At 46.5% G+C, this 16,983-nt stretch overlaps 1 protein-coding gene across 3 annotated transcripts in view; it reads right to left on the reverse strand.

The window, feature by feature from the left end:
* The window catches only part of CDC42 (cell division cycle 42), a 28,655-nt gene extending 12,820 nt beyond the window's left edge, over window positions 1–15,835 (reverse strand). For 2 of the 3 annotated variants that reach the window (XM_037380374.1, XM_037380376.1), the window contains exons 1-2: window positions 15,734–15,835; window positions 2,320–2,461 (exon numbers count right to left, since the gene is read on the reverse strand). In XM_037380374.1, coding sequence (XP_037236271.1) covers window positions 2,320–2,424 — 105 coding nt within the window. In that variant the 5' untranslated portion in view covers window positions 2,425–2,461; window positions 15,734–15,835. Of the gene's footprint in view, window positions 1–2,319; window positions 2,462–15,572; window positions 15,596–15,733 lie in introns of those variants that run through there. The other variant, XM_037380375.1, reaches the window with a different exon arrangement.
* Window positions 15,836–16,983: the final 1,148 nt, after the last annotated feature.

Below are 16,983 nucleotides of genomic sequence, written 5' to 3' on the forward strand. Positions count from 1 at the left end.
ACACCCTGAAGAAAGAAAAATGTAACCTTCCTCTCAAGGGAGGCCTTGCAGCAGCTGCTGCAGCTGGATTCCCAGTGTCTGTGGGCACACTGGCCTTGAGCTACCACCAGTGTTTACCAGGATCTCAACAACAGAACTTTATCTCTGGGTTCTCTTCCTGCTTCAACGTTCTCGTTAAGCAGTTTTGAGTCCTACCTACTTTTCTCCAGGGTCCTTATTCAGCCACAAACATTCTGAGGACATTAAGGCTTGTTGGCTCTTGGACAGCTTGCTTTCATTTTGGGAACAATGCTACCTGTTACATTTCTTCGCCTATTTATTACAAGTATTAGCTGGAATATCAGAGGTTACTTACCAGTTTCCAGAGTCTGAAATACACCTCTAGGCCATACACAGAATTGGGAATAGGCTGTGATATCCCCAGAACAGTGAGTTCCTCAAGCCGTGAAGTACAGAGGTAAATACTATTCCAGAAACACGGGACAGTTTTAAAAGGCGCTATAAATAAGCCTTAACACACCTTGGTCACACTTTACTGGCAAGTAACTTGCTTTGTTTTTCCACACTGCTCATTAGCAGAGATTTACAGACAGTACTACAATCTGCAGGACAGCAGACAAACTCGCAAGCTTTCAAAAATACACATTTTAAGATTATAACATTTTTCAACATAATTAAGGGTCATTTCGCTAGGGGCAAGTATAGAAACACTCGCTGCCTGAACTCACCGACCACTTTCATTTTGTCTTGACCATAAAGAATAGCTTAAATAGGGCAAGCAGTCTCCCACAGGTTCAGCACAGGATGTGGTTGTCCTAGAAGCATCACAGCTGGCTACTTGATACGCCTCAACTTGAGAATGGCAAAAGGCAGTTTCAAACGTAACTTTCTCTCTACCCATCCCTAAGAGAGGACCTCCGTGAGGGAAGCTGAACGTGGGTCTCCAAGCCTGCAGCACAACCCTCAGATTCCTAGCAGCGACCACTGCATCCAACCTGAATACCCTCGGGTTTAGGAGCCCTTTCATCTTTAGTTCCTGCACTACAACTAAACACAAACATTTTCATTCTGTGGAAGCCTGTCCTATTCTTAAAACTTTCCATTTGGCAGGCTGCAAAAACAACTTTGGATAGCGTACAAAGCCAATACCTCAAAAAGAGGCAGTGACATTCACTGCAACTTATCTTCCACAAAGAGAAAACATTTTTATGAATTTTTATGAAGTAACTATTCCAAAAGAGCTGTAAGGCAGAGCTACCTGGCATCTCAGAGGAGCTATCTGTTCTTTTAAGTTGCTTTATAATAGCAGAAAATATTATGACTCTTTCACCAGCAGGTGTTCAACCTCTTTGCAAGGCATTTCCAGATCCGAATTTGTTTGAAGTAACTCGGTAAACTCTTCAATTTTCCTATCAGTAAAGATAGATTTTTTGGGTCCATAACAGAAAACTAGTAAAAAGAGCATCCAGATGTCAAAGTCTCTTGCAGCAACCACACTAAAAAACTGAACCGCCTCAGTGTCAGTGTGCTGATCTTGTATATGCAACATTAAGAAGAAAAGGACTGTTCTATTAGAAAGATAATGCACATGCCTCACAGGCAGTCAGCAAACTGCTCCCAATCTGATCTTTAGGTAAGCCAAGGGATTCAGTATCTCAAAAAACTGAGCCTGTAAAACTCAGAAATGTTATTCATAGTGAGGGACTACACACAAAGTTGGCAAATGTTTGGAAGTTCAAATGAATGAGACTGCGTGGTCTAAATCCAAACATATTTCTCATGCTTAGCTGGAGCGAATTAGCCATGCTCCACAGTTCACTGCACGACCTCAGGATCTTTCAGAGTTGCAAAGCACAAATCTGCATCCGAAAGCATTAACTGTAGTCACTGACTATTTTAACAACAAAATACTACTTTCCCTAAAAATGCAGATGTAGCAAGAACCGAGAGAGCAAGCTGAAGAGCAGGTGTTCCTGCTGCTTGCTCTCCACTTAGCAGTCCTAACTGCAAATAATTTTGTTCACTGAATCCAGCCAGTGGCCATCAACAAACAGAAGCTCAGAGTCCACAGAGCAGTTAAGCAGCAAGAACTGACCAGACACAGGAAAGGCATCCCAGCCCTACCCCATAATATGAAAGATAGGTAGCAGCAGTGTATCAGACCAATCGTTACTTTTCCATCACGTATTAGTCTCCAAGAGGAAAGCAGACTGTAGGGACAAGTATTAGGGCATGCACGCTATAAAGGTTAGTTATAAAGGAAACTCATGCTACCCGACCCCATCATGCCCAAAGAACTGGAGCCATTCTCACACTTACCGTTGGTACATATTCCGATGGGAATTTATTTGTTGTGTAAGAAATTAAGAGACAGGTTTTACCGACAGCACCATCACCCACGACTACGCACTTGATCGTCTGCATTGCTGAAGTCAACTAGAATATCAACTCCAATGAGAACCTAGGAAAAAAAACACACATATTTAGATGTTTCTCATACTCACTAGATAACAGTACATTTCACTGATGAGCTCTGATGGGAGCCCAAACCACTAACAGCACATTTGGGATCTAAAACCAGGACATTTCTAAGTGAGTTGGTAGATCCATCCCTCCATCTCACACACACACAACAGGAAGCTGTGCATTTGCATAAATGCAAATACCTCCTCCGTACAGTTAGACCCCTCTCACTGCACACAATTGCCAAACACCACCCAAGACTACGGCACCGTCACTTTTCTGCACTGGGAAGAAGGACTAGGTAAATACAATCTCTCTAACACAGTGCCATTTTTGACTAGTTATCTAAAGGTGGGCAAAAAAGGTCTTTAGGCTTTTCCAGACTGTTTTTAATGCATGGAAGCATCCAGTCTTAGATGCACTGAAAGCCTAAGCTTGGGTCTTGATAGCTGCTAAGTAACACACATGCCTCCCAAGAGATCTTCCCTCTGGAGAGCCCTTCAGCCAAGAAACCTCAGCAGGAAACAGCAGTATAAGCTTTGAAACTAGTTTATGGGATAAAAATAAGCACGTACAGACAGAAGTAAACATGATTACTCCTCCCCTCACCTTTAAGGCCTAAATACAGTTCCACAATCTTTTGGTTGAAGTTGCTACCTAACACATACCCCTATCCCCACTCTGAAGCAGCTAACAGCACTGAGCAGCTCAGCAGGGCACGCGGCTCCCAAGGAACCGGATTGCTCTCCAGCCATTACAAAATCACGATGCACCCAGCTACTTCAACACCACCCCAACACACACTTTAGCACGTGAACTAAATCAGTATTTGCCACCAAGAGCCCCTCCAAACATGAGCTAGCTACCTCCAGTTCCAGGCACAGCTGCCTTTCATTAATGTATTACTTTAATTAGAAAAGCAGCAGGCCTCTGGCCATTCATTCACATACAGGTGTGAAATCCTGACCCCAACAGCCTAGTGGCAAAGCTCCCACTGACTTTCAATGTTTCCATATTATTGGAAGTACTTTTATTTACAGCAAGGAAGACTTGCAAACCAAGTTACCCCCTGCCAGGGTGTGGGGGGAGGAAAGAAGAGACATCCCCTGCAGCAAATTTACCCTCAGAAAGGTGGCAATCCTTTAGCCTAGCAAGGATGTTGCAATGGCTCTCAGTTCTGGGTAACTGCATTAAAAAAATTGAGTCAATCCCTACTGAACTATGTATTCCAGCACTTCCTGGGGATTTAACTTAGAGTGATCTGGAAGAAGTCCAGTGCAATTCCAAGTTTTTGAGCACTCTGGTCACAGCTAGCAACATGATTTGATATTGCAATTCACATTTCCAAGGAAAGACAATTGCTAGTGACTCAAAACAAACCTCACACCACTAGCTTTTTCTTCAGGTGCTGCAGGGATGCTCACAGATTTAGACAAAGCCAGCTACCTTCACAATAAACATCCTCAAAAGTTCCTAAAAACAGGACTTGAAGGGGAATACTAATCACACACACACCCCGTTCCCACAAGCCACAGAGATATCCACAAACAGTCAATTTTAGGAAATAGCAGCAGACTCTTTCTCAGAGCAGGACATCAGCCAGTACCTGGTACATCACACACTCACATTGCTATCTATACATCTTCTTTCAACACATACAGATGATTAAGGATTTGCACAGGCATCAGGCATTATCGCCACTCCTCTACTTGATACTGTATTTCAATATCAAAATAATAGAATTTGTTGATTTATGCATCAGACCTCAGTTTCACACAAGACAACCCAGCAATATGCACAGCAAAGCCGTATCAACAGGCCCTTTATTAATACTACAAAAAAGTCTGAAATCTGGCCCTGAAGCGCGCACACATTTATTCAGAATGACAAAGCAATTGTTTCCATTTCAAAAGACATTTTCTACAGCTCAAACGTTTGTATTTAATATTAGTCAATATTGCCTCAGCTGCGAGGGTGCTCACATAGTTCTGCCTCGCCACACTGGTGGCACTGATCACAGAGAAAAAGGTCACATTTTAGAATTTAAAAGTCACCAGAAAGCAGGCAATGGAACAGAGCAGCTCAGTCCCAAATTAAGAAAGGCTTCATGCTCTAAACAAAGGTGGAAAAGGATGAGTCACTTGTTGAGTACGTTTTAAAAGGAACACACATCAAAACAGGTATCAGGCCTAGCTAACCAGCTCAAGCATGCTCCAACTAAAACCAGCCTGAATTACCAGCATGCTCCGCAAGCTTGCCAGCCTTATCCATGCAATACGGCACCGTCATTGGCCTTTTGGTTTGGGATTTGCCCAAACACAGCCAGCCATTCAGCTGTGTCACTGCACAGCACAGGTAGCAGCCTTTGCTAATTCCTTTCGGAGTTAATAAATCAAGTGCAGAACAACTCTTCGCACTGGGTTTCCCAGCCACTGCTCATATGCTTTTTCAATTTCAACTGGCACTCATTACAGCGCCCCCCAGCCCCAGGGAGCCCCTGCTCCAGCTGTCCTTGCTCACTCCAAGTGCTATCACAGAAGGATCAGCACATCCACCTCCAGGCTAACAGCACTGTGCAACCACCCCTTGGGAGAAACCCGGCCCCACTTTCCACCCTGCCCTCCCCCCAGCAGACGCCTCCTCCTTCATCGTGTATTCTTCCCCTCCCTTCCTGCTCTACCTCCTCTTCTACCCTCTTGCCTAATTATTTGTATTTCCTTGTTTACCCATAATTTGCAGGTTACACATCTGCTTCAGACAGCCTACCCAGAAAGCACACCAGAGGAGAGCACTTCCTATGCACATTGCAGTGCACCAATCCATGAGCAACTATAAATCTTAAAATTCTGTATATGCACTTTGTACAAGAAAAGCTCACAGATGCCTCTGAAAAAAAAAAGGGGGGGGGGCAGGGAAATGTGTTTAATTGTGTTTAATGTTACTCTTTGACAACTTATTATTCCAGACAGCATAAAGCAAGCAACAAAATGAAACCACAGTATCAGAAAGCACAGGAGATCACCCGAGGGTGCTACATCCCTCTGCTTCTCTCCTGTCCTCAGACACAGCCAAGCCCGCCGCCGCCCCCCCCCCCCCCCCCCCCCCCCCCCCCCCGGGAGACAAGCTGCTGTGCTCTGCTAAGGGCTCAGGTCAAAGACTCCAGCAAAGCCAAAGCACAAGGTGCACACACGTGCCTTGCACGCCGATTGCACTATCCCTGCAACAGTCAACTCTGACTTTTCCAGTGAACCATCGACTTTACCTACACAATTACTCTCACACAGCAGAGAACACCAGCAAGGCAAATTAGGAGTATTTCCTGCAGAAGACTGCTTATCCTCAAATTCATTCGCAAAGTAAAGAGCGAGTATGGTCCACATCACCGATTCAAACAGGTACCACCCTACACTGGGGCATTAGTGTGAGGCAAAGGCTCTGAACCGAAGCCACACACCACCTTTTCCTGCCAGATGCCCCAACCCTTTAAGCTTTCTGGCAGCAGGAACAAAACAAGAGTGCAAATAACCCGAGGCATCACTCTGGAGGCGTAAAGCAGAACCTGAACTGCACAGCAAGGGACCTGGAAAAGCCGGAGTGGGGGTGGTTTGTTGTTCTTTATTATTATTATTATTTTCTAAAAGAAGAAATTAACAATATTTACCATGAAAAACACTGAACTGGCCCACCAGAACTTCTCTAACTACCAAGCAACTAATCACTTCTCTTACAGTTGTTTAATTGCCCCCCTACCCCACCAGACACTCCAGGATCACATCCTTAAAGGACCAAAAATGCACTCAAGCACATATTTAGGTACAGGGATCTCCTCACCTGTTTGGTTTTTTTTTTTATGCATATATATCTTTAAATACTGAAATAAGATGGGCTAAGTTATAAACAGATTTGGAGTCTTAAGCATGGGCCTCCAGAATCTTACCAGTGGGAAAGCAGAGCTGTTGAATACGTTATTTTACTTGGATTAGTAGGCTTTCTAGATTAGCTAGATGAGCTACTTCATGTTTCCTACTTCTAAGGAGTCCACAAAACACAGCTGAAAACAAGCCCATTTTTTAGGGACCTTAAACATAATATCCTGGGACTTACTCTTCCATAGGAATGGCTTTAAAGACGCATAGAGTTTAAAAGTAATTTAATCCAATAAGAGATATGACTAGAAAATAACTCATCCCCAGAGTACAATGCCAAGGGAGGTAGAAACAAAGAAGTTACAAGGGGTCTGGGTTTGTTCCACCTCCAAAGTAACCTAATAAAAGGAAGTCTACATAAACAACACCCAGCAGGACAAGAAAAGTAGTTTTAAATATCTGAGGGAATTGAAACAGACTGGAAAGTGCACAAGTCATCCCAGTTTGAGGGCAGTGAGTGGATTCTGAGCCATGTAATAATGAGCAATCTGGCCAAGCCCAGAGAGGAGAGCTGATAAAGAGTGGAAATGTAATGCAAGTCAGTGTGACTTCATTCTGTTCAACAAGTTCTAAAGATTATTTAAAAAAACCAAAATCCAGAACAACTGAATTAATTTCTCAAACTTCTCTGTATTGTAATCAAAAACTTCAGTGCTGCAGTAAAGTACACGTTACCAGACCATACTTCAGGTTGGATTTAACCTGTTCAGCATGTGATCACACCAGCAGGATTTCACAGAACTCAACAGCATCCCGGAGAGCCAGGATCTAGCACCCTGGAAACTGCAGATTACAAAGCCTTGTAAACTCTGTTAAATTCATCATAACCCTATCCCAGGCTGAATAGACCCCTTTTACAGAATTTTGGTTCAAAGCTTGGTTACGCTTTTATGAAAGGCAGCTGATCTGCATTTAGGATTAATCCCAAAAAGTGGTAAAGACATGCAAGCAGTGCAACGAACAGTTAACCGAAGTCTCCAGTGGGGTGTTGTGTAGACAGGCAACCCTTTCTAGTGCAAAGGAAAATTTGGAATTACACACTTTCTTCACACAGGCCTGTGCATGCACCAGAAGACACTGACAGGCCGCTAAAGGCTGAAGAAATCCACGGTACCTGTAGCAGGTTCCCATTTACCAAGCACAAGTTGCAAGAAATGCTGCCCCAAATGCACCCTGACACCGCAGGCCACTGCCCCTCTTGTGCAAGCCTAGTTTTCCCACCTTAACGGCAAGCACATGAAATGTGCTGTTATTGTGGGAGCTCTTTAGTTTTAAAAACTGTCTGTAATTCAGAGTAGCTGCAATATATTCTAGTTGCTGTATGAACTACCAACTAAAGAATTAAGTGAAATTTTGTGGGTCTTTGTACACAACCAGTGTACCCCTACTACACCAAGGGGTAAGAATCTGCACGATCTTGCCCTCACTCGTAACTAGACATGCAGTATGAAGTAGAAACCACCAGCTTTCAAGCTTGTTAAGATGCCTTTTATTTTTAAGCTACTGCAGTCTGTTTTCAGGTTAAAATGTGTACATTCCCCTAGCCAAAGGAAACCGAGCTGTCAAATCTGTCTACACATCCTGCACTAGCTTCCTGTGGAGCCTCAGCAGCACCATGACTTCCTCTTTCAGGCGGGACTGAAACTGCTGCCATTTCATCACAGGTACCGGCTAAACTCAGCCTGCTGCAAGCAACCGCCACTGATGACCAAGAACCATTTCAGGATGCCCTTTAGCACACACCATTAACTCACAAATGGAAGCCTAACCAGTCCGTCACGGCTTCCAGATCCTGTTTGAGAGCCTGCTTCACACATTGCAAGGAAAGAAACACAGCCATTTCTAAAAAACTAAGAATAAGACCTCCCTCCCACAAGCAATGCAATTTTATAGTGAACAGGTTCTATAACCAACGCCTGTGGGGTCAAAGCACTCCAGAGACCACAAGGAAAGCAGCAATATACACAGGATTTTACTCGTGATCTCCATTAACCACTTCTACACAACTTTCGTATCTTATAAAAAACCACACATTCCTAAATAAAGTATTTGTTTGAATTCCATAATTTCTTCCTAGTCACACCAATTTCAAGGTACCCCTGCCCCACCATTTCAAGGTCCTTACCCTTTGCCACCTCCTCTGTCCCTACTACAAACTAATATTTATGCTTTTCAAAGTGACAAGGCTCCCAAATCAAGAGCACCAAAGAGAGATAATCAGCTACTACAATCCAAGGCGTCAGGTTTTCCCCACCAGAGATAGTACCTTCTCCATATAATGCTGGTAGGTAACTGCACACGCCTATGACAAACCTGGCGCAGCAAACACTTCATCACAAAGATCACTGCATACAACACGCCAGTTCTCTGCAAAGATTGCAAACCACTAATGAAGAGACAGCACAAGTTCAGTCATAGAGTTAAAAAGACCTTGGACCTCTTGGTACACCGCTACTGTCGCAAGCCTATGATGCAAAACACCAACACAAGTCACTCCCTGATTGAGAGCAGAAATCCAGAAAGACTAACAGGCACAGAAGGCAGAACTGGTTTCAAGAGCAGTATTACCACGGCCAGCATTGTCCTCTGCAGGTACACAGCAGTCATTTTACAGACGAGACCGAAATCTTCCAGCCCAAAGCTCACCTTTCAGCTTGCTAGGAATCATCTTCGTCAAGAAGATCTCACCCCAGGACTTCAACACCTCTGCCACTTCTATGCTAGTAACGTGGTAAATGACATTTAAAAGAATGTGGTATGCTCTAAACCACCTGGTGCCCGAGATCACCTGCTTGTCTTGCCCATACCTCAGGCTGCCACAGGCACATAAGCTCTATACACAAATGTGTTTGCTCCCAAGGGCATCAAGTTGAGCTTAAGACCAGAGTATTTAGTTTCTTAAACAGAGCTTAAAAAAGGCTGTCAAACTACAAAGCACCACAGGAGCTGCACTCCCTTAGAATAAGGCAAATCATGAAGTCCAAGGCAAAACCTGCAAAAAGCAGAAGGGCCAGACTCAAGAAACAATCTTGTACCACATCAGGATCTTGGAAAAGATACCCTTCTTTTTAAGCACTGGTTGGCTGGCTGGCTGGTTGTTTTTAAACTGCCACTAAGTAGTCAGACAATCCTTTAAATCTTATCTCAGAATTTGTACTCCACCAGGGAGAACTATCTCCAAAAACCAGTGCTGCTGTTTGGTTTATATGGCAGGTGTCTAATTAGGAGACGTACAGCCAAAAAAAGCTCTGTTGTGCTACAGGCTGGTGTTAAGACAAACAAAAATTTGGGTAAAGATCCAGACCTGCAGCCAGCAAGCCTCAATGTGCAGCTGGAGAGACTCATCACAGCAGAGCACGCTGGTGGGCTCTGCCTTGCGTGCCTGCTCACACCCACACTCAACCTGCTGTTGGGTGGGAAATGTTTAGGCAGGCCCAGAAAGCGAGCTGTATGAAGAGACACAGACGGGATCACCATCACCAAGGTAGCTGGACCAGCACCACAACAAAATTGATTTAGCTCTCAGGCTGATGTTCTTGAAACCCACAAATTTGCTACCTTTATGGGAATCCCTGTTAGAGATGAAGTATGTGCCTGGGATCTTGGCACATCCCTACGTCTGCCACTTGACAGGGCTTATCCCAACATCTCTGGTTTTGAAGCATCCATTTCTGGACAAGTTACTATGAATTACCAAGGAAGTAGTAAGAGATTTAAGAGGTTTCTTCTCAAAACACAACTGTCTGAGATCAGACGGTATTTTCTACACTTAATTCAATTTTCTTTTTCTGATTAGGCAAGAATTGACAGCTACTTTGTACATCTCCATACAGGCTCCTTATAACAAACCAGTAAAGCAGAGATGTACACAAGATAGGAAGCGAAGGTAGCTGGGTGGATGAATTTTAAAAGCCTGAACCCAAGCTACCAGCAGTACAGTAACACGTTTCAAGTTCTACAACTTCAGAAAAAGGTGAAAGCCATGTCATTTTGGTTTTAGTCCTCAATTCAAAACAAGAAAGCTGCCCGTGCAGCCCGATCAGATAGAGCGCGTGACTCGGTGGGCTCTTTGCTGCCACACCAGTTACCCGCCTGCTTTAGCACTGGCACTGCTGATCTATCCCACTTCACGGCTCAGAAAACCTGCCTTAACTTTATCAGGAACTTGACAGAAAGAAGCAAGTGTGTCAACTTTTCTGTTATCGCTCTGATTAAGGTTACACTGTCAAAACTAGCCATCAGCACTGGGAAAACCTGCTCCAGACTAAACACTGGGAAGTATGTGGGCTTCCATTAAGTCCTTTTCTGTCAAAGGCATTTTAATCTTACATTATTACTCTTCACTTGCATACTCTACAGGAAGCTGTTGTACTCAGCCATGTAACAAAATCCTGTTCAGTATTTTAATACCACATTAAAAAAAAATAATTACTTCCAGAGTGTTAATATTTAAAAACACAAGCTATACCTATACTCCTGTTTGCACATACTACCAAATCACAGCGCTCACTAGCCCCAACATTTCTCTCCTCATACCCACAGCACGCTACATTTAGCGGTGGTAAAACAGAAGTTCCTCTATTTTGAGGCACATTTTTGCATAATGGGAAGCACCCTGCATGCACAGCGGTTGCAAGACATTACCCCCATTTCGGTTAAGCCCAGGGACCAGGACAGTTGCGGGAGCTCTGTGCACACGGCCTGACAGGTGCCTGGCGTACAAGGTGCTCAGGTGGAGGATAGCTCAGGCCAAGTAACATATACTACCTGAGGAGTGAAGAAAGCAAGCTTTGTTAAAAAACACTGCAAAAGCAACTTTCCCCAGAGATTGAGCTACCTTGGTGTTTCTGTTGAAAGTAAGGAAGTAGCTAAGAAGCTCGCTGACTCCAGGACTGAAGAGGGAGAGGTCGCCCTGCACTCACCTAACCAAAGGAACCACAGCAGCCGAAACCACCCTCCACCACACAGCAGAAGGCAAGCCACCCGCAGCGCCATGACTCCAGCCAAGGCTGCAGGACCAAGAGCATGTTGGGCAACTGGTTTCTCAGTTTCTCAGCAGCAGGTAAACACAGAATACTCAAGAAGTAAAAGCCCCCACTTCAGGATGTAGAAAATGAGGATCCATTCTCATAAGGAGCCAAGCCTTTAGCTCAGCAACACTTCACAAGCACTAAAAAAAAAAAAATAAAAATCACTAAACTTGAGCTAACTGGTCAAACACACCAAGGTGAACCGTAACCAGAACATGCCTGCTGTCAAATTCAAGCCCAGCACAGCCCTCCCACAAGCGCTTTTGCATTCAGCTGTTTACCAACCACAGCTGGCCCAACGCAAACAGCTACACCGTTTATGAAGTGGCAAATGCCTTCTTTCCTTACATCCAAAGCTGCAGGAGCATTTTTGTCATTTTTTTCCCCCAAAACAGAACATTCATCATTGGCCAAAAACATAGCACAGGATCTTTCAACTTGAGAAGAGCTGAGCAATTCAAAACAGCTTGTTGCAAACCAAGACAATTCTGGCAGCCTTGGCTATTGCTGCGAGGCTGGCACCACAAGTGACAGCAATCCTCTCCAGGCGTACCCGGCCGTCTGCCTCTGGGCCTTGATGAGTCCCACTCCACCACACAGTGTAAGGTTTGCTCCAGCACCGTATGAGCAGAGTAAAAACCTTCACCTTGCCATAGTTTGATCTACACGTAGAAAACACACACTGATCCCACACAATCTGACCACAGGCACAGGAGTCTTAGTACAGACCAGCTAGTACCTGCACACCGCCTCCAGACAGAGAGGCTCAAAGAAAGCCCCTGCGTTACTTTTTTAATAAAGGGTTTGGATTTTTAATGAGACCAGAGAACAGCGCACGGACCAACTCTCCTGCTAGGAATTACACCATAACATTTGAAAGTAATGCAGTGAATTAGCAGTGCAACAGCTTAAAATAGAACAACGGGTTTTAAAAGCTTTTGCAAAACTAACTCCTTGTTTTCTTTTTATAGAATGTCATTATTTTAGAAGAAAAGTCAATACATCTCAAGAAAAGAACAACTCCTTTACTGAAAACAGGCCAAATACAGTATTTTGAAGTTTTTTTAAACCTCTTTAAAACTGAACCCGCTATCTGAAACTCAATGGGAAGATTACAAAGATTAATTACACGACAACAACATTGAAACTTGGCTTCTTGCACTCGCCACTTTAAATTTACTGCACACATAGGGCTGGTGTGCAAAACAAATCCAGTTCTTCCATCCAAGAACAGCCTAAAGGTTCCACACCAAAAGCCGGGATACCTTGTCCCAGCACCATTTCTGCCATCTCCTACCTGCACAGCATTGTAACGACACAGCAGGGACTGCACAAGGCAGCTGACCACACACAGGGGAGGCCGGACAACCTCGGGGAGGGCTAACTTTGTGCCAGGCTTTAGCCCTGGGTGATACTCTGGCGAAAGGCTTTTACCTGCCATTTCTAGGGGAAAACAATCCTTTCCGATGGTGCAAGTCTGGTGTAAGCTATTTTAAACAGAGCATGAAGGAAGCCACTTAATTAAATGACAATAAGCTGCAGAAGTGTAGAGATACTTCATGTTTCTCTAAAAACTCAGCCTAAAAGCTTATCTAGTCACTAAGTTATTTGTCATATATTAAATACTAAAAATAGGGCTTTTTTCACCTGCTATTAGTGTAATGGGGTGAGAGGACCCAAGGCAGAAGTCTACAATACATTAAGTCGTTAAAGAGAGCTTCTTGCTACCTGGAGTACCAGAAACCAGTTTCACTTCCATTTAATTTGACAGCACCTTCATCTTCTACAAAAGGTGCTGTTCTTTCCTCAAGAGCAAAGATAACTACACCCCCTGCAATTCCTCCTTACAGGCTATTTACTCTAGAAGCTCAGATCATTGAAATTCTTATGATCGAGCCTAATGACAGCATGAAGGCTTGGCTGACCACAAAAGGCAGGGAGAGGAAAGAGCTAGCTAAAATACACAAGCCCACAGATGACTTTTAAAAGCTGTGAGCGCTCACATTAGCGTAAAGCAGAGTACACACACCTTGGCTGCAATGATGCATGTTCATTTATTGTACAAAACCCAGCTATACCAACACGCTGTACTAACTTAGAAGCTTGTAGGGTAACAGATAGCTGTTGAAAAAAATTTTAATTAAAGATGTCCAGCTGTCTATATGCTTGTAAGACTTGGAAATTTACGGTAGCACCACAGCTGCATTTTAACCAGAAGGAACTTTTACATCAGGATTGGCGGTCAACTTCATCCTGCACTTCACATTGGCCCTTCACATGCTTTACAGGAAAAGTAAGAAAAGCACAGTTGCACACTCATCAGGGAAATCCCTAGGAGTTTCAGATGGGCTCCATTTCTCTTCACTATTTTTCTTTTTGTAGAAGATCCCCAGTTTCCATTTCAGATATTCTAGGATTTTCAGAGCATTTCCATTAAACAGTGAAAACATCATTCCCAAAACTGGCCATCAGGTTCAGGCAAACAAACAGCCCCAAAGCACAGCATAATAATGAATTAAGAGCATCAGTTCCAGGTCATGAATAACCAAGTTCAAAGTATGCAAATCTAACGATTAAAATTTCTGCCTAGAACACATTACCAAACTGCAAACATGTTTTATCTTGCATTGCAGTAGTTTTTATTCCTTGCCAAGACTTAAAAACCCTTTTCCTCATTGTTACTGAAGCATACAAATCAACAGTTTAAACACAGAATCATTTCTACAGTTAGCGATGCACTGATTCAAGTTTTATGTGCATCCGTAAGACCTGTTTCAAATATACTTTGCCTATATTGCCTTCCCCATAATCCCACACTAACAAGAAGGAACAGTTTACAAAGCAGAACAACAGATTTTCCACATATAGCTAGCCGAATACAAAGGCTTTCTATCTAAAGTTGGTTTTGCATGAGACCTTTTCGCTAATTGGGGGGAAAGAAAAAAAAAAAAAGAGAGAGAGAGAAGCTTTAAATGCTTTCTGAGTTATTCCAATTAGCAACGAGGGGCTTGAACCAGGTTTCAAATACACTTCCAAAAAAAAAAAAAAAAAGATATTTGAGGCACTGCGGTTTAACACTTTGAATCAAGACAGCTAGCACCTCCTTTCCTAGGAGAGAAGGAGCAGAGATGAACAGGAGACAAAGACGATCACAGATGGCCACACCAAACTACTTCTGACTACCCGCTTGTCAGTTAACATGGCCTCCTCCTTACGGCCTGGTCTCCCCCGTGTCTTTCTCAAAGGAGAGTAACAAAGCTGCTGTGGCTCCACCGGCTGCAGTACCCACACAGACAGGGCAAGAGGAATTTGAGCATTTTACAATTCTTCATTAAGCACAGGTTTCCCGGTGCTGATTGGTATGTTTGCAGCTACCTGGCTCGCCAAGCGTCTCCCGCTGCCGCTGCCACCAGCTGCAAGTTCTACCCGCATACAGGAAACAACACACGGCTGAAGTCCAGATCACTAAAACAAACCTTTAAAACACAACTAGGTGATGTGCTGCCGCAGTGTATACACCCTGATGACATTTTTCACAGGAGAAACATATGTCAACACCAGCCACACCGGCTCTGACCCGGGCCAAAACCAGCGACATCGTTGGCACCGTGCAACAACAGCTACCAGGCGGTCTTGGAGCAAGACAAACACCTCGCACCTAGGGAGGCAAAAGCCAAGAAGCGTCTCCCAACTCCTTTTTGTGCGGGAACTGAGTTTTTGCGGTGCATCCAGCTTGAGCTAAGCCTTCCACAGCGCCTGCACCCCCCCAAGGCTCACCCCCTACCAGGGGAGCCGGCGTTGCTCGCCTGAAAGCGGCACGACAGCTCAAGCTGCAGCCCCATGGGCCCAAGCAGCCCTTGGGACGCTCCCCAGCCCCAGGAGCAGCACAACCCCGGTGGGGAGCGGGAAGCCCCCCGTGACGGCCGATGCACGCAGCGCCGCAGCGGCCTCCCGAGCGCCGGGGGTCCGGCCCCCGCCCGCCGCGCCAGGAAGCGGGGGAGGGGAGGAGGCGGCGGCCCGCCACAGCCGCCCCCCGGTAGACCCGACCCCACAAAGGCCGAGCCCCCCCGCCCAGCACGCACCGGAGGAGCTCCGCAGAGCCCACACACACACCCCTCCTCCGAGCACCGGGAAGGGCCCCACACACACACACCGGCGGCTGCCCGAGGAGGCCCCACACACACGGCGAGCCCAGGAGAGCGGCTCCCTCTCCGTCCCCGGGAGGGACGACGGGGAAGAAGGGGGGTGGGGGAGGTCGTAACGGGGGGGGGGGGGTCGCGGCGCTCCCGTGCCCGCCCCGGCGCGGCCGCTCACCTCAGAGTCTCCGCCGGGCGTTGGCAGCTCGCTGCGGGGTCTCCTCGGCTCAGGCACAGGGGCACGCCGCCGCTGACGTCATCACGCACCGGACGTCGGGCGGGGGGGTAGCGACGGGTGTGGCCGGTAGGGGTCGCTGCTGGTTTGGCACGGCACGCCCCGCCCCGCCCCGCCCCGCCCCGGGCGCGCGCGCGCGCCCGGGGCGGGGCGGGGCGTAGGGAGCTCGGCTGCGGCTTGCCCGCACCCTGGGGGTGGGGGTCCCGGCCACGGGGGAGGGGGCCATGCCAGGCGTGCACAGCCCTCCGTGCACCCCCTGAGGCCGTGGGATCCCCCAGCCGCACCGCCCTGTGTGCACCCCTGGAGGCTGCAGGACACCCCCCCTCCCCACATCTGCATCACCCTGCATGCACGCTGGGGGACCCTGCACCGCCTTGTATGCACCCGGGGGGCTGGGGGACCCCCACCCTGCATTCATGCTGGGGGCTGCAGGACCCCCACCCTGCACCGCCCTACATGCACGCTGGGAGCTGCAGGACCCCACAACTGCACCACCCTGCATGCACCTGGGGGGCTGAGGGACCCCCACCCTGCAAGCACCCTGGGGGCCATGGGACCCCGCAGCTGCACTGCCATGCAGGCCCCCCTTGGGGACCGTGGGAGCTGGCCTGAAGCACACCACTGCTGAGTAATTCCATTTTTCGAAGCCAGGAAAGCCCCCCGCCCCAAAGGCCAGCGAGCGTCGGCTCTGGGGAGCAATGGCAAGTGGCTCAGGCGTTCGGAGCATCCTTCTCCGCTGGCTCTTCGAAACGAGCCCTGGTTTATCTGCCCATCCAAAAACGGAGCAAAACCCACCCTGCCCAAGGCTAATGGTGTCAGAAGCACATCCACGTCTTCTCCTGCAAAAATGGTCCATCCCTGGGGATTTCGCAGCCAGGCGCTGCCTTCAGACCATGTTCACTGCTGCCCTGAGTGCTCATGAAAGAGCAAAAGGAGAGGAATATTTTCAAAATGCATTTTCAAGACAAAATCGTGAATGGAAATGAAGTCTTGCAGCAGACTGCTGATTCTTAACCTTTTTTACCAGGAAATGCGTTGCGGACTGCAGCTGCGACAGCAGCATGAGCCTGCAGCCCCCAGTTCTGTCTTCGTCACCCCTTACCAGTTGCTCCTCTAAGTAGAGGGCACACACTCGCCTAAATGAAGGGCTTGAAAAACATGCAGGAGCGAGACATGGCCCATATCTCACCTGC

Source organism: Falco rusticolus, chromosome 3 (genome assembly GCF_015220075.1).
Source record: "Falco rusticolus isolate bFalRus1 chromosome 3, bFalRus1.pri, whole genome shotgun sequence".
Classification (NCBI taxonomy): Eukaryota; Metazoa; Chordata; class Aves; order Falconiformes; family Falconidae; genus Falco; species Falco rusticolus.